This window comes from Pantherophis guttatus, chromosome 12, assembly GCF_059756535.1.
Source record: "Pantherophis guttatus breed Tessera chromosome 12, ASM5975653v1, whole genome shotgun sequence".
In the NCBI taxonomy this organism is placed as follows: Eukaryota; Metazoa; Chordata; class Lepidosauria; order Squamata; family Colubridae; genus Pantherophis; species Pantherophis guttatus.
Window position 1 is genome coordinate 26,291,427 of NC_142074.1, and position 27,219 is coordinate 26,318,645.

The 27,219-nt window shown below is 58.9% G+C and overlaps 1 protein-coding gene across 5 annotated transcripts; it reads left to right on the forward strand.

Moving 5' to 3' along the window:
* On the forward strand, positions 1-26,605 carry NLGN3 (neuroligin 3). Of its 5 annotated transcripts, XM_034441731.3 has the most exons (9): positions 391-689; positions 9,374-10,029; positions 11,017-11,076; positions 14,904-14,963; positions 16,943-17,092; positions 18,492-18,677; positions 22,841-23,149; positions 23,261-23,630; positions 24,325-26,605. In XM_034441731.3, the coding sequence occupies exons 2-9, from the start codon at positions 9,549-9,551 to the stop codon at positions 25,172-25,174; spliced, it is 2,466 nt and encodes an 821-aa protein (XP_034297622.1). In that variant the 5' UTR covers positions 391-689; positions 9,374-9,548; the 3' UTR covers positions 25,175-26,605. The 5 variants fall into 5 exon arrangements, with proteins under 5 accessions (XP_034297623.1, XP_034297622.1, XP_034297620.1 ...); XM_034441729.3 differs by having other exon boundaries at positions 22,841-23,630; XM_034441730.3 differs by lacking the exon at positions 11,017-11,076 and having other exon boundaries at positions 22,841-23,630.
* The last annotated feature ends 614 nt before the right edge of the window (positions 26,606-27,219 follow it).

The window sequence follows — 27,219 nt, forward strand, 5'->3', positions numbered from 1 at the left end:
ACTCAGTGCCCTTCCCTGCCCCAAACTGGCCTACTTTCAACTGCGAGAACAGCAGTCGAACCCGCAAAGCTCCCGGGGCGGCTCCTTGGCTGGAGGAGGGCAGCAGGGGGCAAGCGCGCCCCAAAGGCGCAAAGGAGGGCGGCGGGTGGCCCCTGTCCGGGGATCGCTGGCAGAGCAGGCCCGCCCTCCCGGGACCGGCCGAAGGACGCCGTTTTTGGCGGGGCCACGCAGGACCGCGCCGGCTCGCCTTGCCCACCGCTCCCGGGGCTCTGGGGCTCCTGCTTGCCACCTGCTGCGGGGGCTTCCAGGCGCCTTCCCGCGAGGGGGCTGGGCCGGGGGTCCCAAGGACGCCCCTCCCCGCGCCCTGCAGCCCCCGCGCCGCCGCCCCTCCTCGCCTCCCTGCCTGCCTGCCTGCCCCCCCTTTCGCTCGCTCGCGCTCGCTCGCGCCGACGCTGCCCGCGCATTCTGGGAGCCTGGCGGCCGGGCGCGCGCGCGGGGCGGGGACTTCGGCGGCGCTGACGGCGGCCGTTGCAGGAGACCTTCCGCGCCCCCCTCCCGCCGCCGCCTCCGCCGCCCCGGCTCCTCCCGCGCCGGCCCGGCATGGCTGCCGCGGGACCACCGCCGCCGCCGCCGCCGCCTTCGCCGCAACGGGAGCAGCAGCAGCAGCAGCAGCAGCAGCGCGTCGGCGGGTAAGCCCCCGGGAGGGGCGGCGGGGGAGGCGAAAGACGAGAACGACGGTCGGGCGGCGGGGGGGGGGCAGCCCACCGCTCTTCCCCCTGACTCCCCCCCCGCAGCCGCAGCAGCCGACCCCGCGTCCCCCGTCCCCCCCCTCCCGTCCGTCGATCGCCCGCCGGTTAGGCGAGGATGGAGCAGGCGCGGGGGCGCGGAGGGGGGCTGCCGCTGCTGCGGCGACCGGGCTCTGGCGTTGCCATGGTGACGGTGCAGAAGAGGAAGGCAGAGGACCCCCATTTGGGCGGAGGGGGGCGAGCGGGGGCGGAGGCTGCTCCCCCTCCCCTCCCCTCCCCTCCCCCTCCCGGCCCGCGTGCCTCCCTGTGCGGCGGCTCCCGCTTCTTCTGCCCCCCGCGCCGCAGCCAAGGACGGGGCGCCCGGAGAGGGGGACGCGCGAGCGGGGCGGCTGGGTGGGGCTGCTCCTCCTCCGCCTCCATGGGCAGCCTCGGCTGCGGGCACCGCCGCGCTTGCTCCGGGGCTGACGGGGCAGGAGCGCGGATGGCGAGAGAGGATCGGGGATGGGGCGGCAAAGCTTTTCCCGGGCAATGGTGCGGGAGGAGGGGGATGTGCCTCTGCTTGTCCCCCTACCGAAGCGCTCGCGGGCCCATTCTGGAGCTGGAGTGGCCGAGGCACCTGGAACAGGAGCCTGGCTCCCTTGGTCAGTGGCCCTCAGATCCCCCAAATCCGGAGACCCTTCGGGACGCCTGGGGGGCAAAGTGAGGGAGGGGGGGCAGTGATAGCGAGGGGGCCGGCCCTCCCCACCTGTGCCTCTGGCCGAGACTGCCAGGAAGAGGCAGACTGAGAAGCGGTATCTGCTGTTCAATCCCTCTCATCCAAAGGACTAGGAACTTGTTCCTCTTCCTTTGGGCGAAGAACAGCTCTGAGAGGAGAGCAAGCCGTGCTGAGCCTCTCTCTCTCTCTCTTTCTTTCTTTTGGGGGCTGACCTGTTCCAAGAAAGCCACAAGGCCCGTTTGTTCAATGCCCGGTGGAGAAGGCCCACGCGTCTTCCCCCAGGGCTCTACTGAGGCTTTTCCTAAGGGGCTCATAGTCCCAGTGCCCCCCCTCCCCCAAATCTGGGCACTGCCAGCCTTGTTCAGGAGCAGGAATGACTTGCTGAGTGTAAACCAAGGGCAGGACCCTGACTCATGACTAAGTCCTCAGCCAACAGGTAGTCCAAGGGCAGAAGGTGCCCAGGCAAATGCCCTCTTGGTAAGCAGCCCAACCCCATGTGATGGGGAGCTGCAGCTGGGCTCTGTGGGCAGAATGGGGTGCAGTTGTCAATGCCTTTTCTGGGTCTCCCATCTGGGCAAACTAGTTGTGGAAGCGGCTGGTGAGCCACAGATGCCAGAGCTGGTGGAGGGGTGGGGTGGGAGGGGGGTAATTTTGCCCATGCTTTTCCTGCTTATTTAGAGCTGCGAACTCCTGCGTCTTCCTGCTGGGTTGTCTCTCCTGGGATGGATGGATGGCAGGTTCGGTAGCCAAAGTTTCTCCTTTGGTGAGGCGGGAAAGAAGAAAAGGTGCCATTTCCCCTTGCACCTTTACTCCTTCGCCTGTCTCCTCCAGGGACTTGTGAGGATGGAGGCCTGGGTTTCTTTGTCTGCCAACTGCTTCCTTTTATGAATCCCTTTATCTAGACAACCACCCTGTGAGGTGGGCCGGGCTCAGCCAGTGTCTTATGGGAGGAGCCTCAGGAACTCCTGGGGTCTCAGGTGCTCTTGCTGAATCAGCCATAGGGAGAGGTGACCCTGGGGGTCCCACAGGCAGGAGAATCCCATGCTGGTCTGGAGGAAACAGGAGCCAGTGGGCCCAAGGATTTTGGGCTTTCCCTCCCTAAGCCCACACAGGAGGGGGTTTGGGTGGGGAGGGGACCCACCCGTGGAGCAAAGGGCTGCAGCAGATTAGCCTCTTTGCCCCAGAGAAGCAGGGCAGAGGGGGGGCATTCCTGCTCTCCACGGCTCCCCAGGGTGGCCAAGCATAGTGGCCACGCGCCAGAAAAGAAGATAGGGTGGCAGGAAGTGCCCGTGGCAAGCAGGCGGTATAGTTAGTAGCAGATTCAGCCCCCCCACCCAAGTGCCCTCCCATCCCTGGCTCTCCTAGTTCAAGGCTCAGGGAAAGCCCCTCCCTCTGGGATCCGTGCCAGGGAGAAAGAGCCATTTTGAGCTACCAGCAGTTCCTCTACAGGCAGCGGCTGGCAACGGCTCCCACTGGACGGCTGGTGGGAAGCGGTGGCTGGGAAGAGGGCAGCCAAGACCCTGGTCCACCTAGGGGGGTGACACCCCCCCTCCTCCCCCATCAAGGCTCTTGCCCGGACAACAGACTGGCTGCAAGGTGTGATCAGGCGCTGCACATGACATGCCCTGAGCCTGTGGGAAAGGCCACAAGCATCCAAAGCCGGTGAGGGCTGCTCCTGATTGGCTGTGAGCTGTCTTCCCGGGGGAGGGTTCCAGATGTGTAGGGACAATGGCTTTCTCTCCCCCCGACCCCCCCGCCCTCCGAGGAAAACCAGGCTGCCTCTGCAAGTCATCAGGTGGGCAGCGGCTCTTACTGACAGCTGTAGTGGGTGACGGCAGAAACGGACAAGGAGGGATTGGTTCCCTGTTGCTGCTTGCAGGAAGAAGACGGACTGCATTCTTTTGTTTTAAAAAACCAGCTCATGCACCTCTCCTGCTGCAGGCAGAACCCGAAAGACCTCGGGCAAGAGGGGAGCCCTGTAGAGCCACATGGGGCTGAGCTCCCCAGAGCTTCCGCCTTTGCACAGGGAGGACTTGGCTGGGGATACCCACACTTTTTCACAGCCAGAACCAGGGACATGGGGAGACATTCAGGCCGAAGTCTGCCAACGAGCAGAGCTGCTTCCATTGGAAGGTGCTTGGCTAAGAAAAGGGAGGTGGAAAAAGGGGCAGTGCACCTGCAAAAGACCCCCAGTCTTCCTTCTGTCCTGCTGCGCTCACTCGCCTTGCAGGGATCACCGGACATCGGTCTCGGAAAGAGCTGAGCCTGCCTTCCCACGCAGAGCTCATCCTGGCTCCAAGTAGATGCCCACAATGCCATCAAGGCTGCCCAGGCTGGAGGGATGCTGGGGCTTGAGGTGTGTTGCCCCAACGTCCAGCCAGCTAGAGCAGCTCGAACACCTTCCACCCCACGGAGGGTGCAGCTTTCAGAGGCTGCTCTTAGCCAGGAGCCCTCGGGGCCAACTTTGAATGTGAAGGCCCCTTGGGTGAGAGAGAAGACCACCTCGCAGTTGGTGGGGTAGCTTTGGCTGCTGGAAGGGGTGTGTGACCAGCCCTCTCCTTGACTGGCGCTCCTGGAAGCCCCTTGCATGGCGGACACTGCTGCTTCCCAACCTCCCTGTGGAAAGGGAAGGGCCACAGCTCGGGGGCCACACCTGGTATGTGTGCAGAAGGTCCCAGCTTGGAGGGGATGGCAAATATTGTCCCTTACCTGGACTTTGGACTCTGCAGACAGTTGAAAGAGGTCCGAGCGAGGCAGAGGTTAAAAGGGGGCAGCTGTGGGGGACGAAGACCCAAAGTCCTAAAGAACGTGGGTGCAGCCTTAGGTTTTTGTCCTGCCTGGGGGAGGGGTGTGACTGAGGAAATCCATCGGCTGATGGTCCCTGGCCCGATCCTTGGTCCTACCAGGGAAGCCGCTAGTCTCCATTGGCTCTTCCTGACCTCTGATTGCCCTCCAGGTCAGTTGGATGACTTCTCCCATTGTGCATAGCCAGCACTGCAGTGGAGAAGACTGTACCGGACAGGTTGCCTCCAGACCTTCTCTGGCCTTCCAGACCTTCCCAGGCTCTGCCCCGGGGGAAACGGGGTCACCTGGCAGGCACGCCATTGGGCCAGCAGTGACGAAAAGGAAGCCCCTCCCTGCCTCTTTCGAGGCTTGCAGGTCTGGCCAGATGATTCGGTGCCCAGCTTCATTGGGGGAACCCCAGTTGTTTGCATCAACTCTTAGTGGCTTACTTGGTTCCGGTTAGTGTGTTGCATGTTGTGACTTGTCTGTGTTTGCAGGCTGTGTGAATCTGCGTGGCAAAAGGGGATGTCCTAGGAGAAGAATTGAATGGGGGGAAAGTGTGGGGAATGTAAACTGGCCAGACAGGTCATTTTCTAGGGGTGGGGGCTGCTCTGCGGCTGACGAATGGCTACTCTGTTTCTGGACCCTCCCTCTCTCCCTCCCTCCCTCCCTCCCTCCCTCCCTTCCTTCCTTCCTTCCTTCCTTCCTTCCTTCCTTCCTTCCTTCCTTCCTTCCTTCCTCTTTTCCACCAGCCAGATTCTGCTTGTGCTCTTCTTCACCTCAGAAAGCCCCGAGCAGGCGTTGAAGGGGCCCATTGTTTTCCCCGGCCCAGCAGTTTGCCCTCTGGAGCTCCTCCTTAGAGGGCAGTCTGGGAAAATGTGGTCATCTGGAGCCTTTTGCTTCGCCTCCTTCAGATGCCTTTGCTCTCCTCTGCTCTCGGGAGTCCCCTGCAGCCGTCTTGCCTCCTCAAAGCCAAGTGTGACCAGAGGACGCAGGGGGGGCTGCGGGCGAACCTCCTTTGTGCCTTGGAGGGTCTCTCTGTTTGCAGTCGCTGCCCCTCTTCTTTTCCTTGGACACTTGCTTCTCTGTTGGAGAAAAGTCTCGCCTTCTCTGTGCTTCTGGTCCACCTGTCCAAGTACTGCGGAGATTTGGGCAGAGGTTGAACCTCTTGCATGAAGAACATCTGGCTAAGGATGAGGGGAGTTGTAGTCCAGCTCACCCAGAAAGCATCAACTCAGGGAAAGCTGCCTTCAACCTCCCGAGGCTGCTTGTCCAGGGCCCTGGGGGACCTTGGAGCCAAATTCAGCAGGGCCCTGGCACCAGCAGAGTTTTCTTGTGGGGTGGCTGGGCCTGTGCTTAGGCAGAAATTCACCAGGATGAAAGGTTATCTAGAGGAGCTTCTTTATTTTGACCTGGATGGACAGAGACCGAGCAGAAAGGGAGGTGAGAGGGCTCCACATTCCAGGTGTGAACAAGGTTGCCCAGCCCAGGGCTTGGGTGCCCTGCCAGTGGAGTCACAGAGCCTGGGACAGTCCAGAGGGAGGGCAGTGGCCACGCTGGGATTGGTGTGCCTCCCCCAGGGAGTGCCACACAAGGCAACGGAGGCCCTTTTACTAGGAAGAGCCTGGCAGCTGCAGGCACCTGGGGCTCTGAAGCCCAGCAAGAAGAAGACTTCTTCCCCGAGAGCCCTCCTCCTGGCCTCTGGGCTGAGGTCTCTTCCGAGCCTCCTCCAGCTCTGCCTTCTTCCCCTCTCCTTGCTTCAGACGGCTACAAATGCCCCATTGGTCTGCCTTAGTGCCCAGTTGTGCTTGCGGGGATTAACCTCAGCATCACTCTGCCTAGACCCAGCCACAGAGACAGGCTTTTGTCACTGAGTGGGACAAACCTCAAAGGATGCCCAGAGAAGCAGCTTTCCTGGCATGCCAGCAGGATGGTCGTGCACGAAGGCTTTGCTCTGCCCTGGAAACACCCTTTTGGGTGAGAGAGAGAAAGAGAGCCTTGGTTGCTTCTCCTTCTTCAGGGAAAGCCATAGCAAAGTCTCCGCTGGAAGAGAAGAGGGCCCGGGCACCACTTTATGCTGTGCCATTTGAGGTAGATCTTCCCCAGATGGCCTAGAATTCCATTTGGAGGGAAATTCACCAGGTTCCATAAGGCTTTTCTTGTTTGGGTAGGATGCCAGCAAGAATGGTGGCTAAGCCAGGCTGGCCCAACGCAGTCTGTGGGTCTGCCCATCCAGCGATGCTCGGGCTGACTTGGAAACACAGCGGGTGAAGTGCTAACAAAGACCCAGCTATTTATGTGGGTGTTACTATCATCACCATGTGCAGACACCCAGGGAAGAGCTGACTCCCTCGTAGACACCGCCAGAGCCACGTCTCCGTTGTGCACTTGTCCAACTCCGTGTTTTGAGAGCTTCTCAGGAGGGCATAAGTGTGCAGTTTCAAAAGATCCATTGGGGTGGATTTAGGATCGAGACACTCAAGGAGCAACCCTCTGCTCCCTCCCTCCCTCCCTCCTTCCTTCCTTCCCGTCTTTAAGGCACTTGATTCCTCCACATCCAATTCTCACAGTAGCTTCTTGTCCCTTGCAAAGGTTCCCCCCAAAAGAAAACAGATGGCCCAGCCATTCACTTTAACAGATCCCACATGATCTCCACAGTCAAAGAACTTGCTGTGGTCAATAAAGCAAGGAGGAACCCCACTCTGAGCATCTCTTTGTCATCCATTTTACAATGGCCGCCCATCGGAGTTCCTGTCCCTGCAGTCTTGCTCCATATTTGTTGACACGGAGCTGGTAGCAGTTTCATTGCTGTTTCTTGGCTGCTTGGGGGGTGGGGGTGGGATACCTTTAGTGCTTCCCCCCTGGTAACTAGTTTAGTGCCTGTGGTCCCCCCGTTTTCAGTGGAGCCAATGCCTGAATAAATTGCTTCTCCACAAATGTTTCTGTCGTTTTGTGATCCTGTTTGCAGTGATTCCAGTGTAATCTTCCCATCTTCTTTTAACCTCATTTGCTTTTGTTAGAGCTTTGGATGATGATCCATGAGTAGCTGTACATCTTCCCGTGGTTTATCTGATCTCTCTAAAAGCTTCGTCTCTTGTTTATTTTCCTCAGTTCTAGGCATTTTTTTTTCTTTTGATACCTTTCATTGTCCTTCCTGGTTTGATGCTGCAAATCTGCATTCAGGGGTTGTACATGCTTTTTTCCTGTCCAAGCCTCTCGTCCTCCATCTGTCTCTGACTTTCATGATAACTCCTTGGATTTGGGGAAATGCATTTTCCTCTTTGGTTTTTGCAGAACTCTTCCCAGAGTTCCTGAAATTCAATTTCACCCAATGTCCTGGATACTGTATGTTCTTTCAGTGGGTCTTCTATTCTGCCCTTCTCTTTGCCAGGGTCAATGCTTCTTATGGGACCTACACTCTTTAATTTTCAAAGTTCAGTTTAAATACTGGATACAAATAATTCTCAGTCTGCATCTGGAAATGACATCTTGTACTTCTCTGTCTTCTTTCCTCTTACCTGGCCTACTGATTCTGGTGTCGGCCAGCCAGTAAATCCGGCCACACCACTTGTCCTTAGGATGCTCAAAGCAATGGGTTCCCCTCCAAAACTCTGCGCTCATCCAGCCCTGGCCTTCCTCTCATGGCAGGTTCATTCATTCCAGCCCCCCCCAACCCACTCGTTCTCCTCTTGTTGTTGATGGGGTATCGGGCGATCCTTTTCAGGGCCTTTCCACCTCTTCTGCTTCAGGCGGTTGGGTGGGTGGGTGGGTGGGCGATCTCTTGCCCGGATCTGATTTTGAAGTCCGCCTAAATCCATGAGCTTCATTGAGCCTCAGAGGGCCCCTTGATTCACAGCTGTCCCATTCCCCGGTCCAGCTAGAAATGAGGACTGACCCTGTGGCAGCTCCGGTCTTGCCTCCTCTTTGCGTCCAGAGGACTATGTCTTGGCCTGAGGGGGCCTTCATCTTCAGCCTCGAAACTTGCCTGAATGCTGGGTCCTCCGTACCGTTTTCTTCACAGCTATGCAGAAGGAGACCCAGATCCCGAAGGAGGGTGGGCTTCCCCACCCCTGCAGAGCTCTGCCTGTCCTCTCCCTGTTGGGGGGACTCTTAACTTCACCCCTCCTCTTCTGAGCTTACCCCGCAAGGGGAACAACGATGTAGCTAGCAATTACTTGAGCTCCTTCCAAGCCTTTCTTCTCTGTTCTTCTCTTTTTCTGCCACAAATGTACCCCAGCTGCCCATGGCCAAAGAACAGCTCTCTAGAATTCAGACAGCTGGATGTAATTCCTGGGAAAGAACAGCTTTTATCCCTTTAAGGGCATTATGTAATTTGGATAATTTTGCAAGCACTTTTTGCAACCAGGAGCTGTGTCTGCCTTCTTGAGCGCTTAGGAGCTCAGGGGGGCCCCTCCAATCGTGCCCCGGAAGAGAATGAAAGGCACAACCCAGGAATCTGTCCTTGTAGGCAAGAGCCGCCTGGCACATTGTTCCCAGGACCGAAACTGAGGTCACCCAGGAGAGGAAGAAGTAGTAGCCAAGGCCCTGAGAGGCTCTCCAAACAGGGAGGGAAGGAAGCCATCTTGCAATCAGGCCCACCAGCACAAAAAGATTTGGTCCCAGTTGGGAGATGCTGGTCCTAGTAAGCCATCAGCCCAGACCAGGAGTGAAATCCAGCAGGTTCTGACAGGTTCTGGAGAACCGGTAGCGGAAATTTTGAGTAGTTCGGCAAATACCACCTCTGGCTGGCCCCATGGGGTGGGAATGGAGATTTTGCAGTATCCTTCCCCTGCCATGCCTACCAAGCCACGCCCACAGAACCGGTAGTAAAAAAAATTGGATTTCACCACTGGCCCAGACCATGGTGGAGTCACCACTGAGCCTCCTGTTGGGGAAGTCCTGAGGCCCAAACGTTGCCCTCCAGATGGGGTGGAAAGAGGAACCTTCTCCTTGGGGCCTTGAGTCTCCTCCCCAAGAATCAGACTTCTAGTCAGATGCCCGACGGGTGGCTTTTTAACCTCGCATCTCTTTCTATGAGGGGAGGCATGTCAGGTGTGGATGAGTTTTGCTCCCTCCAAACTGGTCACTATTAACCTGCCTTCCCCCCCCCCAAATCTCCCCTTTGCAGGACCACCTGTCTCCAAAGAGCTGCACCTGCAGAGAGGAAGAGCTCCTGAGCTGTGGGACTTTGGCCCTTGGCTGCCACCGCTCCTGCCTGCCACCCGGACCCCCCCCCCCAGAGGGTCCTTTGAGCCACCCGCATCTGCTTGAGGCCCGCTGTCCAGCGCTGCCCTCCCCAGACCATGTGGCAGCTATTGTGCCAATGCCCGCTTCTCCTCCCGCCCTTCTCACAAGTGACCAAGGGGGCAGCCGGGTGGGGCGCACACTTGGCCCTCTGGATCCTGGGCCTCGCCTCGGCCGTGGTGCGGATGGAGAGCCAGGCCTACTCGCCCACCGTCAACACTCACTACGGGAAGCTCCGTGGGGTGCGTGTGCCCCTGCCCAGCGAGATCCTGGGACCGGTGGATCAGTACCTGGGGGTGCCCTACGCCGCACCTCCCATCGGGGACAAGCGGTTCCTGCCCCCCGAGCCTCCACCGTCCTGGTCGGGCATCCGGAATGCCACCCACTTCCCCCCAGTGTGCCCGCAGAACATCCACACCGCCGTGCCCGAGATTATGCTCCCCATCTGGTTCACCTCCAACCTGGACATTGTGGCCACCTACATCCAGGACCCCAACGAGGACTGTCTGTACCTCAACATCTACATCCCCACCGAGGATGGTGAGTCCCCAGCGGGGTGCCTGCAGGACACGTGTGTCGTATGTGTGTGTGCGTGTGCACGCATGTCTCTCTGGCGTTTGAGCATGCTGCCATCACTTGCTCTCCTCCTTCCGCATGGCTGTCTGTCTGTCTGTCTGTCTGTGGGCATCCGTTTCTGGCCATGACGCTTGTCCCTCCTGGCTGCCATGCGCTCCTTCTCGCTCTCTCTCCACTTGGGCCCTTCCTCCTCTGCTCGTCTCCCCTCCCCCACTCCAGCCACCATCATCCTCATCCTGAACTGGGTTGGCAAGACAGGAGAAGCCTCCGGTCAGCTGCAGGGTGTCCCAGCTGGTTGGGGGGCAGCAGGGGGCCTTAGATGCCCTCAGGCTTGGCTGTGGGTCGACCTCCTCCCAACCTTCTGTCTCTCCATCCCCCCTCTCCCCATTTCAAGGGGGTCCTTGGCAGGACAGTTATGGTGGGTGCTCTCTCTTCCTCTTCCTCTTCCAAACCTTTCCCAGTCCTTGAGCTCAGCCTTAGTAGGTACCACTCCCTGGTTGGAGGAGGGTCTGTGCTAGCAGGGGGCAGCCAGAGCAGGAGGGGGGCTCTTTGTGGTGAGGCCGAGCACCTTAACTCTTCCTTTCCAGGGCTCTCCCGTTGGAACTGTAAGTAACCCCCTCCCGAGCGAACTCGGCCTCACCACAAGGGGGTCCCTGCCGAGGGGAGCTTCTTACCTGGCAGCAGCAGCACTGGGGCAGTTGGGCCCCTCCCCGGGTGGGGAGGAGGGAGCTTCACGCTTGACACGCCCTCCTCTCCTGCACCCTTCCTGGCCTCCAGCGACCCCCCCGCCCCCTCCCCCCCCCCGGAGCAGCTGCTGCTCTGCTCCCCTCTGCCCTCCCTGTGGTCAGCCCCAAGGGGGGGTGGGGGGCTGGGTGGGAGAAGGACGGGTTGCATGCCCACACCCTCCGCTGGGGCCTCCTGTTATTTTGTAGTCTTTTATTCATTTTACAGTAAAGCGGATTTCCAAGGAATGCGCCCGAAAACCCAACAAGAAAATATGTAGGAAAGGAGGTAGGTAGCGAGCCGGGGTTTGGCAGAGGGCACAGAGAGAGGCAAGTGAGAGAGTGAGCGCCAGGGGGCGCCTGGCCTGCCCCATGCCACAACAGGTTGGGGGTGGGGGGCTTATTGACTTGGAAGGGCTCTCTGGCCAGTCCTCTGGGAGAGCCCCCTCTCTTTTTGGGGGGGTGGCATTCCCACCTAGGCACAGCTGCCCTGGCTGGCATTGGCTGCCTATCACTAGGGGGCAGAGGAGAGAGCTCCCTTCTCCCCTGCCCCACACTGGGCTGGAGCTGGCCTCGCATCCAGGCAATTCTGCCCGCTTCCTTCTCAGCAGTCCCGGGAAAGGCCCTGCCAGCGGGCAGAAGGCTGAGAAGCAGGCCCTGCTTCTGGCCTGTTTCTCTGGCCAGCCCCATGGGAACCCCCACGTGGCCCCTGGGTCCCTAAGCACAACCATGACAGCAGAGGCCTGCGCTCGGTCCCTCCCTGCCTTCCCCCTCTGCCTGGGACCAGGGCAGAACCGTTCTTCTCTTGAGCCTCCATCCCCCTTCCCCACTGCTGGGTCTGCTTTGCCCCAGTTGTCCTTCTGGACCTCTGCCCCGCCCCCCGGCCTTGGCCCCCTGGGCAGGAGTGGAGACGGGTGGGCAGGGAGCCTCTGCTGGCTCTGCCCCCCTTCCTCCTCACAAAGGGTCTCGGTTCCACCCGTGATGGAGCAGCAGCTTCAGCACGGGCAACCACTTGTGCCAAGTGCCATCCTTAAATCTCCTCTGTTATTCCTTCACCAAGGGCCGGGCATGAAGGTGCCAGCTTCCTTTTGAGCGTTTGGAAATGTCAACCAACCAGGCCTGTAGTGGGGACGGCTGAAGCCTCCCTGGGCTCTTTTCCTGCTTTTCTGCCCCCGCCCTGTGAGGGGCCCAGGGCCTGGACAGCTCTTCCCAAGGAAGAGGAAACTGGTCCCTGAGTTTTGACACAAAGGGAGGCCTTCCCATGGGGAAAGGAGGACCCGCCCCCCATGTTGAGTTTCAGCTCCTGTCATTCCCAGCCAAATGGCCAAAAGCCAGCAGCCATTTAGAAGGGGCTTCAGGGAATGGAGGAGGGGGTCATACCAAGCAGTTGAGGGAGGACCAGAGATAATGCGCACACCTGCACACACACGCACACACAGAGGGTTGGTGGGTCCAGGCAGGTTGAGCAAAGAGGTTTCCACCTGGAGGTGGCTTCCTCTGTTTGAACCCAGAAGGTCTCCTTGGGTTCTCTGCCTGGGATGAAGGGAGGAGCCTTGGCCCAGGCGCTGGGTCTCAAACCCCCATGGCTCGAGTGGAGCATAACTGCCCAAGACTGTGACTGGGCTAGCCGGCTTCCTGAAGGAGCTGTGGTGGTTTGTTAAATCATGGCTTAGGGCATCATACGAGTCCAGTCCGTGTGGCCCATTCAGCAAACCCCGATTAAGCAAGACGTGGCTTAGCTAGCAGGCAGGCAGGCAGGCACATGGCTGAGAGCCTGAGGATTTTGGGAGACGCCTGGCAGCGGAATCCGTTCGGCCGGGGATTATGGCTCCGTGCATTGTGCGACTCCAACCATGGCTTAGCATTTGGTGTGAATGCAGCAGCTACATAGTTTGTCTTTGACCTGCCCATCCACTAACGCTGACCTGGGGCTCTCCGGGAAGGAGGAAGTTAAACTGAACGGTTTGAAGGAGGAGCCAAGCAGCCCGGGCATCCTGGGCCACCATGTGCAACGGGGGCATCAGAGACGCTGCCAGGAGGCTCCCTCTGGCTTCTTGCCCTTAAGGACTCCGGTCCCATTCAGCCCCCTGTCATAAAGTCCGAGGGTGGGGAGAAGGGCTCGGTCCTCGAGAAGGAGGGTACCCCAGGGCTTCTTTGGGAGCCCCCATCAATACCACAATATTGCCCCCTTTCTCCAGGAGCAGGTCCAGCCCCACCATCCAGTGGGAGAAGGGCCTTTGGAAGGGAGGCCAGGTTAGGAATGGCTGTTTCGCAGTGGGGAGTCACCTCAAACCAGCTTCTGAGAAATCTCCTGAGGCCTGGGGGAGTTGTGTCCTTAGGGGGAAGAGGGGGCTTCTTTTACGCCCCTCTGCCCCTTCTCAGCTGGGCCCAATTCAGCTCAGACGTTTCCTCCGGTGGCAGATTCTGCTCCTGCTCATACCCTGGTTAATCTGCCAGGCAAGAATTGGCATCTCCGCCTAAAACGGAGGGGAAGGAGAAGGCCTCCGCGTCGGCTGAGGCCCCGGTGCCCTCTTTTGTGCCATCTCTAAAGCATTTTCGTGTCATTCGGCTTTGATGTGGTGTGGCAGGTTCCCACCGGAGCAAAGGAATCACCCCTTCCTCATTTCCCCCTCATCCTGGTGGAAAGTGGACATACCTCCTCCCCCCCACTCCCTCCCTCCCTCCCTCCCTCCCTCCCTCCCTCCGGCTGCCAGGGGTGAAGGGAGCCCGTGCCTGTCGGCCATATTGCGCATGGAAGGCTGCTCCATTGCACGGTGCCCGTGAACCCTCTGCCAGGCTTTGCCCACGACCCCCCGCCCTGGGCCGATCCCCCCCACGCAGCCTTCTCCGCTTCCTCCGTTTGGCTGGCCTTGGTTGCTCATCTCCGGATGCCCCAAAGCCACGAGATGGCCTGGGCGAAGGGTGGCTCCTCCTGCCCCCCTGTTTGCACTGGGGGTCTGGAGGAACATGGCCGGGGCTGGGCTGATGCGCCCTGCGGAGCCGCGAGAGCAGGAGGACCAGCGCAGCCTCTCTCTGCCTCGGTTTCCATGGCGACCGAGCGGGCCTGGCATCTGAGCAGCAGCGGCTGGAGACAGGAGCGCTTTGTTCTGCTCTCAGCTGATCCAGGCGGGAGGGGAAGGTGGAGGTGTATGCGGGCCTCCCCCTTGGGTGGAGCCCTCGGACCTCTCGCAAGCTGGATGGGCAGGTGGGCACCTGCTGACTCTTCCTAAGATGGGCAGGGCCTTTTCGGCACTCTGAACTGAATGCCGCCAAGGGTGGCCGAGAGCGGGAATGGTGGCCTTCACATTGCTGGGGTGCTGAAGATGTTTGAGGTTGGCTTCTTGGAGCCCCCAAAGGGTCCTGCAAAGAGGCGTTGCCAGGCCTTCTCCAGCCCCCTTTTCTGAGGGGGGGGCAGCAAAGAAGGGACACCTGCAGGGCAACAGAAAGAGCACCTGGTTGGCATGTCGGCAAGCCAAAGCCCGGAGGAGCTTGTGGAAAAGGCCAGTTCCTACTCAAGAGCTGAGGAGGGTAGTTCTGGAGGTCCTCAGTGAAATGACCCCAGCCCAGGTCCTCCATGTGCCACAGGCTGGTGCGAGCAAGTGGACAGGGTAGTCAAGGGTCTCGTCGTGCAATCCTGGAGTGGAAATATTCGCCCCATGGCAGCACTGAGTTTCCACCCTTTGGCGGCTAGACTGTGATGCCCACAACAACGACGCCGGGCCCCTGCCTGCATCCAAAGGGGCTTGCCTCTCCAAGGATGCCACCCCGACCCTCAGGGGCCCTCCAGGCTGGCTGCGCAGGGACAGGTCCGGTGGGCTCCCCCCTCCTTCCTCCTTCAGGCGTGACCTCTGCAGCTGGCCTCCCCCTGAGCTCCGCCTGGCCTTCTCTCTGACCCTGGGGACGGGGCCCTGGAAGCCTCTGCCCCCTCCCCAGTGCTGCTGCTGGAGGTCCGAGGGGCGCCGGAGGCTTAGCAGACGCCTGAGCCAGGTGACCTTCCCACCTTCTCTGCAGCCATGCTATGTTTGAATTCTCTTTTGTTTTCTTCCTTCCTGTTTTGGTTTCTCTTTTTTGCCCCCTTCTTCCTTTTTGTTCGGTCTCCTCGTGTTTGGTCCCCAGGCTCCAGCGCTAAGAAACAGGGCGAGGACTTAGCGGATAATGACGGGGATGAAGACGAAGGTATTTGTGTGCGCCAGGTGGCTGTCGATGCATGAACCCCACCCCCCCACCCCCCACCCCTCTCTCTCTCTCTCTCATGCACGTCCTCATTGCTGCTGCCATTCCAAGAAGCCCCCCTCCCCCCTTGTTTGTATCTCTGTCTCTCCGGGTGCTGAGCGGTCAAATGGGGGGGGGCACCCTGCTGCCCCTCGCCCTGGGTTGCTTGCTGGTTGGGAAGGTCGAGGCGAGGGGCTGCAGGGTCCCTCTTGGCTCAGACGCTCCGGGTTTCTGGCCTTTCCCCACACAGAAGGTCACGATGGGCTTGCAGAAGAGCGTGTCTGGGAGAAAGGGGCACTTGCCATTCTCACACACAACCACACCCACACACATACACACAACACTCCCTGGGTCCGGCCTGGGTCCTCAGCACCCACCCTGGCTTCTCAGGGGCTCTTTTCCCCAGACAGGCACTCGGGGAAGGGGGCTGCTTCCTGGTCAGAGGAGCCTCTGAAAAAGGCAGCGTGGGGGCCTGGGGGCACGACACATTGGAGGGCAGGAGGGGCACTCGAAATGTGGCTGCAAAGGGCACCATTGGCATTGGGCGGAGGAGAGCGGTGCCCTTCTGCAACAGAGTGGGATCTGCGTCTTGCCCCTCTGCCAATTTCTGTCCATGCCAGGGGTAGCAGTGTCCTTGGGCACAGGGAGCTCGCTTCCCTTGCTTCCCCCCCCCCCCCGAGAGGCTGCCATTTAATCCTGAGGAAAGCATCCCCGGTGCCAGATGCCCGTCAATTTTGCTTGAAGGAAAAGGTCAAGGTGACACCTAAGGAAATCCCAGCCAACCTGTGCAAACAGCTTGGCAAGAGAAGCAAAAAGAACTCCAGGGAACTTGGATGCCAGCAGAGCTGAGCTGGTGGGCCAGGTCTGGAAGCGGATGCCCGAGGCCTCCTAGCCAGGCCTGAGGGGGCAGGATGTTCTTCCAGTTGTGTATTTGGGAGTCACAGCTTACAGCCCTGTTTGTGCTCTTCTACACTGCCAGGCACTCGGTGGCTTATTTGGCATCTTGAGTGGCAATTCTTGTGGCCAGAGTGCTTCCTCTGTCCTGGGTGGAAGCACCCCCAAGTTGACAATGGGGCTTGCTGCCTCCCAATCTCCTTGGAGGAGCTCTTCCCTGGGATGGGCCAGCCATGCCCCTTCTCATGGCAAAGGCAGATGAGGTCCCTGTCTTGACGTTGCCATGAGGCGCTTCTTGCTGATTTTCTGCTTATAATGTTTGTACTTATAATGTCTGCTTGCTTTAGAGTTGTCAGCATTCCGGGGTGGGTAGAGAGCCCCTCTGGGCATCCTTGACGGGGCAGTGCCAGGTGACCACTCTGCCCCGGGACTGTAGCTCCCAGGAGTGCAAGCTCTGAGCGTGTGTGTGGATCCCTGGGGAGCTGCTCCTGCTGCTGCCTTGAGGCCTGGGTGGGACAGGCAGGGCCAGCTGCTGGGGGGGCACAGGCTGTCATCCTGGTTCAGGTGCCAGGGGCATTTGACTGAAATCAGCAAGAGGGAAGAGGTGGGGAGATGGGGGGGATGAATCTTGCAGGATCGCTGAGCGTGTTTCTGCTAGCAAGTCTGGTGAAGCAGCAGCTTCTCAGACGAAAGGTGAGCCTGGGCTATTCCCCTCCCGCCCCCCCCCCATCCAGAATGGATCCTCACCAGAATACTTCACTCCCCAGTGAAAGGAGAGGTGCTGCGTCCCAACTCCCTGGTGGTCGCATCTTTCTAGGGCTCAGTCCCAAGCCCTGAGTCTCTCAGCTGGCCCACCAGAGCTCAAGGGACCTTGGGGGGGCTCCTGCAAGCCTTAGGGCCTTCTCACATTGTCTGCCAGGCCGGAAACCTGCGGGCAGAGCTTGAGGTCCCTGCTGTGCCTCGTCTCCCTGGGAAGGGCCTAGATAACGCAGAGGTGGGTGCCCAGCAGGCCGTGCCAGACTCCTGTCTCTAGCTTCTCCCCCTTGCAGACATCCGAGACAGCGGGGCCAAGCCGGTGATGGTCTACATCCATGGGGGCTCCTACATGGAAGGCACAGGGAACATGATTGACGGCAGCGTGCTGGCCAGCTACGGCAACGTCATCGTCATCACTCTCAACTACCGCGTGGGAGTCCTGGGTATGGAGATTCTCACAACCATCCCAGCATGGGGAGGCCCCTGGCAGACCCTGGGCGGCCACCACATCCCTTAGCAGCTTGGGGGATGCGGGGCCCTGTGGGGAATAGGAAGAGAGTCCTGCAGGGAGCAAGATCCCCAGCTTTGGCACCAGTTCCCCTGAAAGGGCTCCCTCCCCCTCCAGCATCTGGCCCCCAGGACAAGCCCTCGACCCTCCTCGGGGCCAACGGACCCACGTGAAAGTCGCCCTGTTTCCCTAACTTGGAGTTCCCTCGTGTTTGCCTATTAGGGCCCCGCAGAGAGCAAGTATTGATCTGTGGTTAAATATTGTAGAAACCCTCTTTCCCCATCTCCTCTCTGCGCCACTCGGCAAGTACCACTAATACGCCTCCCCAGAGGGAGTATCCTGTGATTCTGCTGGGGGGCTGCCAGGCCACCTCCGGAAGCCGCCCGCTGGATCCTGAAGGGCTTCTTTGGAGCGGAAGGCAGGCAGGGTGAAGCTGGGAAGGGCCTTATTTCTCCTGCTCCACAGACAAACAGCCCCCGCCAGTGGTGAAATCCAAATTTTTTTCTGTGGGCGTGGCTTGGTCAGTGTGGCAGGGGAAGGATACTGCAAAATCTCCATTCCCATCTCACTCGGGGTGGTATTTGCCAGTTCTCCGAACTGTTCAAAATTTCTGCTACCAGTTCTCCAGAACCTGTCAGAACTTGCTGGATTTCACCCCTGGCCCTCACCCTTGACTTTCGGGGCCTTTGGCCACCCTAACCCCAGGTGGTGCCTTGGCATTTTAGGGTGCCTGGGTTGTGGCTGCAGCAGCCTCCGAGCAGAGGAGAAAGCTTTTCTTGGGGGTGGGATTTGCACCCGGGTCAGGAGCCCAGAAATGACGTGCCCGGCTTATGAGCCCGCAGGCCAGGGTGCCGAAGGTGCCGAGCTGAACTCAGTTCACCCTAGATTGGTGTAATACGTTTCAGCTCATTTCCACATTGATTCCTTTCCTGGGCTTGCAGAAATCACGAGCTCCCAAACATTTCAAAAACGTGAAACTGCTAAAAGTTTTTCACTGGCCTGTCATTAGGCAAAGCCAGAGAGGCAGTTTCTAGATCCAGTCTAAGAGTGACCTCAAACGAAGGACAGAAAAGTTGGAAAAGTCCCAACGAAAAGCTGAGCCTTGGGGTAGATGGCCTGTCCTCCCAAGGGGCATTCAGGGCCAGATTCCTCCAGAGCAGAGGAGGCTGTGGGAAGGGCACAGGGGCATCTCCCTGCCCTCCTCGGGGTGGCAAAAGGCTCCCTCTGGAACCCTCGCGTGGGGAATGGCCCTTTGCTGGGGCCTGGTCAGCGGTGGGGAGGGGGGATGGAGGTTCTGGCTGGGGAGCAACCGGCTTTCCTCTGCTTGCCTGCAGGGTTCCTGAGTACCGGCGACCAGGCTGCCAAAGGCAACTATGGGCTCTTGGACCAGATCCAGGCTCTGCGCTGGATCAGCGAGAATATCGCCTTCTTTGGTGGCGACCCTTTGCGCATCACCGTCTTCGGGTCGGGCATTGGGGCTTCCTGCGTCAGCCTGCTCACCCTGTCGCACCACTCCGAAGGTAAGGGAGGCCTTTCGGTCTCTCCCAAGAGGGGGAAGACCCCCCAGTTGCCCCTCTTCCTCTCTGGACCTCCCCCTCCCCCCATGTTGTTTACCATAGATGATTTGTTTCTGTACTAATGTGGAATTACGGGCGTCAAAGCATCCTTGAATCTCTGCATTCAGGGTTATAAGGAGGGAGGCGACAATAACTTCTATTTCAAAATCAACTAACAGTTGGAATGTACAAAGGCCATTGGAAAACAGGCAGCAACAAACGCTTAGATGTCGAAGTAGGTTCTTTGTTATGACGATGGCAGATGCCCAGGCGAGTCGTCTTCCAGTGGAAACCAACCTCGGGATATTCCCTTTGCCAAGCCGGCTTCAGTAGTTCCTCCAAGGACAGATGTTGACAGCAGTAGTGGATTTCAATTTCGGTCGCTATCGGTTCGCTCGCGGGTGCAGGCGTGCTCACACGACGCTTCTGTGCATGCGCAGAGACATCTGGGTGGGTGGGCAGAGCTTCCCACTGCCGCCACTACCGTTTCGCTCGAACCGGGGCAAACCGGTAAAAACCCACCGCTGGTTGCAACCTGTGGCCAGATACGGTCCAGGAGAGCTTAGCCAGAGGCCTTCCAGTCTGCCAGAGGAAGTCTGCAAGTTTCTCCGTCAGAAAACACAACTGCAGAGATGGGCCCAAGGCCAAGGAGGAACCGAGTCCCCAACATGCGTGAATTAAAACCCCAGCCAAGCAAAGCCTTGGAAGGAGCAAGGCCCACTTTGCTCCTTCTGCATCTGAATCCTAGCTGGACCGGCTGATCTCGGGAAGAGTAGGGACCTCTTTGTAGATGGGGTGGGCAGAGCCTGCCTGGACATTCTCTGGGAAGCTAGAGCTGTATATGAGGGGGGGGGCGATTTGATGCCAGGGTCCCTGCCAGCTCTAGAGCCCATTAAGAGGCAATCTGCAGGCTAAAAACGGCGTGGCTTCCAGCCCAGCGCCACCGCTGGGACAGCTATAAGAGTATTTACACTTGTCCCTGTCCCTGCCCGATGGTGCCCACGCCATCCTCATGGATGGGTAACCCGGCATAGATGCTGCCTTGGGGTTCGGAAGGATGCCTTGCTTTTTAATTAGACATCCAGCAGCTTCTGCGTGTCCAGTTTGCTGCCCAGGAGTTCCTGCAGCAGCTGAAAAAGCAGCACACCAAATATCACAGCACAGCTTGGCTGATATTTCCATGGTGTTTTTACGGCTCCTGCAGAATGGGAATTAGCCGAGCCACCAGCAAATGCCTCCCCTCCCCCCCCCCGGTTTAGTTAATGTTATCACCCCTTTGGGGTGTTTAGAGAAGCATCCGCTGCATAGAAGTCAGGATGGGATGTCTGTCTCGGGGCCAAAAGCATCGTGGGGTTAGGACAGGGGGGACCAAAGACTTGCAAGGGCCTTGTGGCTCCATTCTTCCTCTGGGCTCCCAGAGGTTTTCCTGGACTCGGGCCGAGGGGGCCTCAGAGGTATTTGCACATTGGCATCAGTGTCTGAAGAGGGGGTGTCGACCTGTGCCCCCACAGAGGTTCCTGAACCTCTGGCATGCCACTGGGGGTCCTTTGCAGACCCAGGGAAAGGGCCGAGCGTGACCCTCTCCAGATGCCTTGGATCATCGTTGCCATAATATCCAACTGCCATTCCACACATCTGGAGTGCACCCAGGCTAGGAAAAACTTAGCTCTGCCTGTTCTGCTCAGGTTCAGTCACTGCAGCAGAAAGGATCTGGGGCAGCCCCACACAGGGGGACCCCTGTCACAGTGCCCCCAGCAGGGACGGGCATGATGCTGGAAGGGTCCCCAGTGTGGGAGAGCCTCCGTATTTCTTATATTTACCGGCAGGGATGCAAAGGGGAGGGGGGAGGGCCACCCTGGGGTCTCTGCACCATAAATCCCTCCTTTGCCTGGAGCCCCAAAGGGATCTCCTAGGCTTCCATGAGTGGAGGCAAGCTAAGGCAGCCCCAGGCTCTCCTCGGATGCGGCTGCCTGCCAGGGAAGGCTTCCCTCGGCTTGCTGGAGAATGCTGGGAGTGCTGCTCAGCCTCCCCCTCCCCCACTGCATTTCCGCCTCCTCCTCCTCCCATGCCGGAATGCATTAGGCAGCAGCTGAAATCCTGCCTGCCTGCCGAGCAGAGGCCCCAGAGCGACCCAGGAGACCCTCTGTGGAAGGCTTCTGCCTGCGCTGCGCAGTCAACCTCCATTCAAGTGCTCTTTTGTGAGCCAAGAAAGCAGGCAGGAGCCCCCCTCCTCCCCCCCACTTGAGATGAGAGGAAGAATTAGTCTTCCACTTTGCCCACGGTGTGTGTGGCGGTGGGGGGGGAGGGGGGCTGTCCCCCAGGTGGAGAGAAGAGGCAGGAGCTATTTCTGCCTCTTGCTGTGTGTGCAAAGGAGATTCGCCCATTTCTGCTACCCAGCAGCTGGAAAGCGAGAGAATTAGCTCCGGTCATTTGCAGGACACGCATTTCTGGGGCCTGCGAAGCTCATCCAGAAGCCACCAGGAGAATATTCAAATAGCCGCATCAGGCTGGTGCAGCAGGTGGACGAGGGGGAGGGATGCTCTGGCCAGCTGGCTGCGCTTTACCTTGCCACGTGGTCAGGTGGCCTGAACTAGCCCGGTTCAGGGGCAGAGTAGCTGGGTTTTGTTGGATCCCCTACCATCTGCTGGCCAATGGTCCCTCCCCACCCCGATGGTTCTGGGTGGGGCTCCAACCGCCAAGATATCAGAACTGAGGAACGTGGGCACCAGGTTGGGGGAGGCTGCTTTGGGGGGTGGTCCCAAAGACACTGAGCGGCTCTCGGGCACAGCTGGCAGTCCTTCCCTCTGGGACGCAGCCTGACGGTTGGAAGCCGAAGTGGCTTTTTTTTTTTTTTTTTTATTTGATTTATATGCCGCCCTTCTCCGGAGACTCAGGGCGGCTTACAGTGCGTTAAGCAATAGCCTTCATTCTTTTGTATATTTTATACAAAGTCAGCTTATTGCCCCCACAAACTGGGTCCTCATTTCACCTACCTTAGAAAGGATGGAAGGCTGAGTCAACCTTGAGCCTTGGAGAGATTCGAACCAGCAGAAATTGCAGGCAGCTGTGTTAATAACAGGGTGCATTAAACCACCGTACTATCAAGGCTTTGGTGGTTGGAAGGTGACCCTGATGCAGGCTCCCTCCCAGGGAGGGGAGCTTTGGGGGAAACAAGCTTGTGTAAGGGTCTTCCAAGGGAGAAAAGGGTGAACCCCGGGAAACGGCCCCGTTGCTTTAAGGGAGCGCAAGGGTGGGGGGGAGACAATAAATAATCATCTCCCCCTTCCCCCAGTTCTGTAGCAAAGGTGCCTCTCATTTTTTACCTGGAGGTCGAGGGACGGTAGGAGCTGGTGGAGGAGCTGCTGTCCTCCTGCCCTCTGCCCCTTCCTCCCTCCGGCTTCAGCTGCAGACGCTGCACTTCCTGGACCTTTTTGTATTCCGAGGACAAGCCACACGGAAGGAACCTTGGCACCCAGCCCGGCCTGGCATTCCTCTGCCAGCCCCAGGGCCTTTGTGGGCCGGCTTCCTAGGCCTGGCGTCCTCGGTCTCTTGTGTTCCCGCCAGCAAAAAGGCTCCTTTGTGCCCCTGGGGAATGTGCAGTTTGCCGAGCCCACATTGGCACGGAGCAGGGCCCAGCTGGGCAGGAAATGAGGGCTGTTCTCTGTGGAACATGCAGGGTTAAGTACCATAGGCTTAACCCCCACAATGCCAGCCTCAGATTGCCCTGCCTGAGGCTGGGGAGGGGGGGAGGGACGAGCACCACTTCTTCCATTCCTGCCCATTGTTCCCAGAGACTGGGTGGAACAGGACCAGGATTTCTTGACTGGTGCCAGGCTGACATGGTGTGGCTGCCAGGGAGAGATGAACGGAGATGCGAAGGGGGGTTGTGCTAAGGCCGCAAGCCCAGGATTTGCAGCCTGCAGCCTGGTCTTGGACGAAGGAGCCGGCATGGCTGGAGACGAGCTGTCTCCGTTGGGCCATCTGTCCCCCCGTTGCCCCTTTTCTTGCGATAGAGAGCAGCTTGTAGGCGTTGGTGGTGTCCCTTTAGCACAGCTTTCTTGAAACCGAAGGGTCCCGCTCATGGGCGGCCTGCCGGTTTCTGCCATGCTTGTGTTCTCGCCTCACAGGTCTTTTCCAGCGAGCCATCATCCAGAGTGGCTCCGCTCTGTCCAGTTGGGCAGTCAACTACCAGCCGGTGAAGTACACCAGCTTGCTGGCTGACAAAGTGGGCTGCAATGTTCTGGACACTGTGGACATGGTGGACTGCCTGAGGCAGAAGACTGCCAAGGAACTGGTGGAGCAGGACATCCAGCCGGCACGCTACCACGTGGCCTTTGGGCCGGTCATCGATGGGGACGTCATCCCGGACGACCCCGAGATCTTGATGGAGCAGGGGGAGTTCCTCAACTATGACATCATGCTTGGCGTCAACCAGGGTGAGGGACTGAAGTTTGTGGAGGGGGTCGTGGACCCGGAGGATGGTGTTTCAGGCAGCGATTTTGATTATTCTGTCTCCAATTTTGTGGACAACCTGTACGGCTACCCAGAGGGTAAAGACACCCTGCGCGAGACCATCAAATTCATGTACACAGACTGGGCTGACCGGGACAACCCGGAAACACGACGCAAGACCCTGGTGGCCCTCTTCACTGACCACCAGTGGGTTGAGCCGTCGGTGGTGACCGCTGACCTTCACGCTCGTTATGGGTCCCCCACGTATTTCTACGCTTTTTATCACCACTGCCAGAGCCTCATGAAGCCGCCCTGGTCTGATGCGGCCCACGGAGACGAGGTGCCTTACGTCTTTGGGATCCCCATGATTGGCCCCACCGACCTCTTTCCCTGCAACTTCTCCAAGAACGACGTCATGCTCAGTGCCGTCGTTATGACCTACTGGACCAACTTTGCCAAGACTGGGTATGTTGCCCTTCCCCAGGCTGCGCCTTTGGCGGGCTTTGCAGGGCGGGTGGCTGGCATCTCCCAGAGGGTAGAGCCAGGTCGCTCGTCTGCTGTGTGGAACCGGACATTGAAAGGACCCTCCGCTGTCACTATCAGGCTGTGTGGGAGGAGAGGGGTGCAAAGCTCTGGCCCCCTTGGCAGATTCAGTCCTAGGGATCTGAAAAGGAGAGAAGGGAGAAAAACAAATATCTCTTCTCCTTGGAGGGGAAGACTAACGGGCTTCTTGGACCAGCAGGTTGAGGTCGCTTCTTTCTCTAGTGGCTCTCAAGGATTGAGCCCCTAGATCTGCTTTCTCTAGCCTATTCCCCCCCAGATGTGTTGGGACTGCAGCCCCCAGAGTTCCCAGCCAGCGTGATTTAGGGAAAGTCCAGTTTTAATCCTTCAGATTACTAAAACAGGAATCTAGGTCTTTGCCAAGCTTATTTTTTGTTCTGAAAAGGCTCCGCTCTCTGCAGCCCTCAAAAGACAGAGAGTCTCTCCATGTATATCAGAGTCCCTTGGGGCCAAACGCCCCTGCTTGGCAGGTGGGTCCAATGGGAAGAACCCCTTCCCCCAGGGAGCCCCCTCATTAGTGGCACAGAAGGGATTGCTGTCTCTCTTTCTGCCTCCCTCCCTTTCTCTTACTCTCTCCCTGTCTCTCTCTCTCTTTCAGGGACCCCAACAAGCCAGTGCCCCAGGACACCAAGTTCATCCACACCAAGGCCAATCGGTTTGAGGAAGTCGCCTGGTCCAAGTACAACCCCCGTGACCAGCTCTACCTGCACATTGGCCTCAAGCCTCGGGTGCGCGACCACTACCGTGCCACCAAGGTTGCCTTTTGGAAGCACCTGGTCCCGCATCTGTACAACCTGCACGACATGTTCCACTACACCTCCACCACCACGAAGGTGCCGCCTCCTGACACCACCCAGAATTCCCACATGGCGCGCCGGCCCAATGGGAAGGCCTGGAGCACCAAACGGCCGGCCATTTCCACTGCCTACACCAGCGAGGGTTCGCAGGAGAAGTGGAACCCCGAGCAGGATGGGGCAGGCACGCTCCTGGTGGAGAACCCCCGAGATTACTCCACCGAGCTGAGCGTCACGATTGCCGTGGGGGCCTCCCTCCTCTTCCTCAACGTTCTGGCCTTTGCAGCGCTCTACTACCGCAAGGACAAGCGACGGCAGGACACCCACCGCCAGCCCAGCCCGCAGCATGCCCCCGCCACCAACGATATCGGGCACACCCCAGAAGAGGAGATTCCCTCTCTGCAGACCAGCCAGGCGCACCATGGAGACTGTGAGGCAGTCCCAACCCACGATGCCCTCCGCCTCACCGCCTTGCCCGACTACACGCTCACGTTACGCCGCTCACCCGACGACATTCCACTCATGACGCCCAACACCATCACCATGATCCCCAACTCCCTGGTGGGGCTGCAGACCCTGCACCCCTACAACACCTTTGCTGCCAGCTTTAGCAGTACTGGGCTCCCTCACTCACACTCCACCACCCGGGTATAGCCGCCATGCACACGCTCCACCTCACTGGACCTTGGGCTATGGGGTCAGACATGGCAACTCTCTTGGCTCGTACTATCAAGTGCTTTGCTCTCCTCATCTCCAGAGCAACGGAGGCTTCATGGAGTCCGGCAGAGAAGGCGAGACCCCCCCCCCCCCCGGGCTGTCCTGAGTAAACCCTTTGTGCTCCCAGGTCCAGCTGGCACTGCCAAGGAAGCCCAGGACAGCCCCTCGCCTCCTGGAACCACCGTGGGGGACTCCGCCTGGGCACCTCCTAGTGGGCACTCTTGGAACAGAGCTTTGGAGAACGGCTCCCACAAGCTTAGCTGCCACCTTGTGGCAGGAGATGGTTGGCAGTTCCTGGAGCTCTTGGACAGGTGCCATTTGGGGGTGGGTGGGGGTTTTTCTAAACCCCGTAGTGGATCCTGGATCCCCTGGCCTTGATGCTGGGCCTAGCAGGTACTGCTTGGTACCCTGGCTCCATACCACACTTTTCATGTTGCGGAGATTCTGTCTGTCTGTCTGTTTCTTTCCAAAAGACGTTTTTTAAGCAGATCTTTAGTTCTTTAAACACTAACGGAGACACCGTGTTTTGTCCTTTGTAAAGATTTTAAACTAAGTGTTCTTGATACAGCCAATTAGACACACACGTCACCCAGGCAAGCACATCCACCCCCCCCCTCCTCCAGCTGCATCTGTGCCAAACTCTGAAACCAGCAGGCTTCCCTCGGGGCAGGCAGTGGCACAGAGTAAACCACGAGGCCATTTTGTACTTTTGATATGCCCTTCCTAGCCATCGTGTCCAATGGCCATCCATGCTCTTGGGGACCAGCAGCTTCCTCCTGCCCTCTGCCCTGGCCAGCTGCAGACCACGGCCCAGCCGCATCCTTGAGCTTCTTGCCAGCCCACAGCTTGCCCTGCCCTCCAACTCACAGCTACCCCTCTGCTGGTTGGAGAGGCAGGGAAGGAGGAGGGTGGCACGCGTAGGGGCAGGAAGGGGCTTGCCCCCATGTGTCTGGCTGCCAGGTCCAGGACAAGGGCTGCTGGTTGATGGAGACCCCGCAGTGGCAGCTTGAGGATTTGCCACGGGTGGGTCTTGGGCCTGGGGTTGGGGGGAAAGAGGGCAGGGGAAGACAGCAGACAGCAAACCCTGCCTTGTCGGAGTCTGGCTGGCAGGAGGGGCCACCAGGTGGTCAGCAGCACTGTCAGCTGGCAGGTGAGGATTCTGAGGTGGTGGGAGGGGGACACGTTGAGGAGGGGCTGCAAGCAACTCAGGCGGTGGGATTTGATCCAGCTTGCCTGGAAGTTTAAAACTTCTGTGTGTGTCTCCTCCACCCGTCACCAGCCTGCTCCTCGCTGGGGGGTGGGGGTGGGGAATGTATCTTGGAGCAGAGGAACGAGAAAATTCCCAATAAACTGGAAGGGATATTTTTAGCTGCTGGCTGTGCTGTCTCTTCTTGGGCTGGGGCATGTTGGGGTGGGGAGGGTGGAAGAACGGCAGAGCGTCTCTCCTGTGCCAGCCACAGACCCGCCTAGGATCTGGAGAAGACTCCCACCTATGGCACCAGAAGGGGGATGCAGGCCGGCAACCCTCGGAAACTTCTGGCCCTTTTTCCCCAGATGTCTCATTGCCAGACTGCTGTTCACTCTGGGATGAAAAAGTGCCTCTGCTCAGTTTGGGTTTATGGGCCAGAAAGCAGGCAGCACCTGGGTGGGGGATTCAAGTAGCCCCCCTCCAGGAAGCCCTTGTGCTTTGGAGCAGCGGATGGGGGATTCCTGCCTTTAGGGTCCCAAGGCCTTTGGGTGGCAGAGACCCCCTCTTTTCCCCCGCCCCCGCCCCACTGGTGCAGCCCTTACCTCTGAGGGCAACTTGAAGCCACAATTTTGCCTGCCCTCTCTTCATTGGGGCACTGGCACATGATGGACCCAAAAGGGCAGAACTCCACCAGTGCCCCCAGAAGCCAGGGTCAAGGACCATCGCTGGTGTGTCTTGCCAAGCATCCTCGGGAGGGGGGGGCTCCCATCACCCCCTCCCTGTGATCTCCTTC

Excerpts from the sequence above, each read along its gene's own strand:
- NLGN3 (XM_034441729.3), top strand. The coding sequence starts at position 9,549 with ATGTGGCAGCTATTGTGCCAATGCCCGCTTCTCCTCCCGCCCTTCTCA. Across the intron at positions 18,678-22,840 it reads CCTGTCGCACCACTCCGAAG|GTCTTTTCCAGCGAGCCATC; the intron begins GTAAGGGAGGCC and ends CTCGCCTCACAG. Across the intron at positions 23,631-24,324 it reads ACCAACTTTGCCAAGACTGG|GGACCCCAACAAGCCAGTGC; the intron begins GTATGTTGCCCT and ends TCTCTCTTTCAG.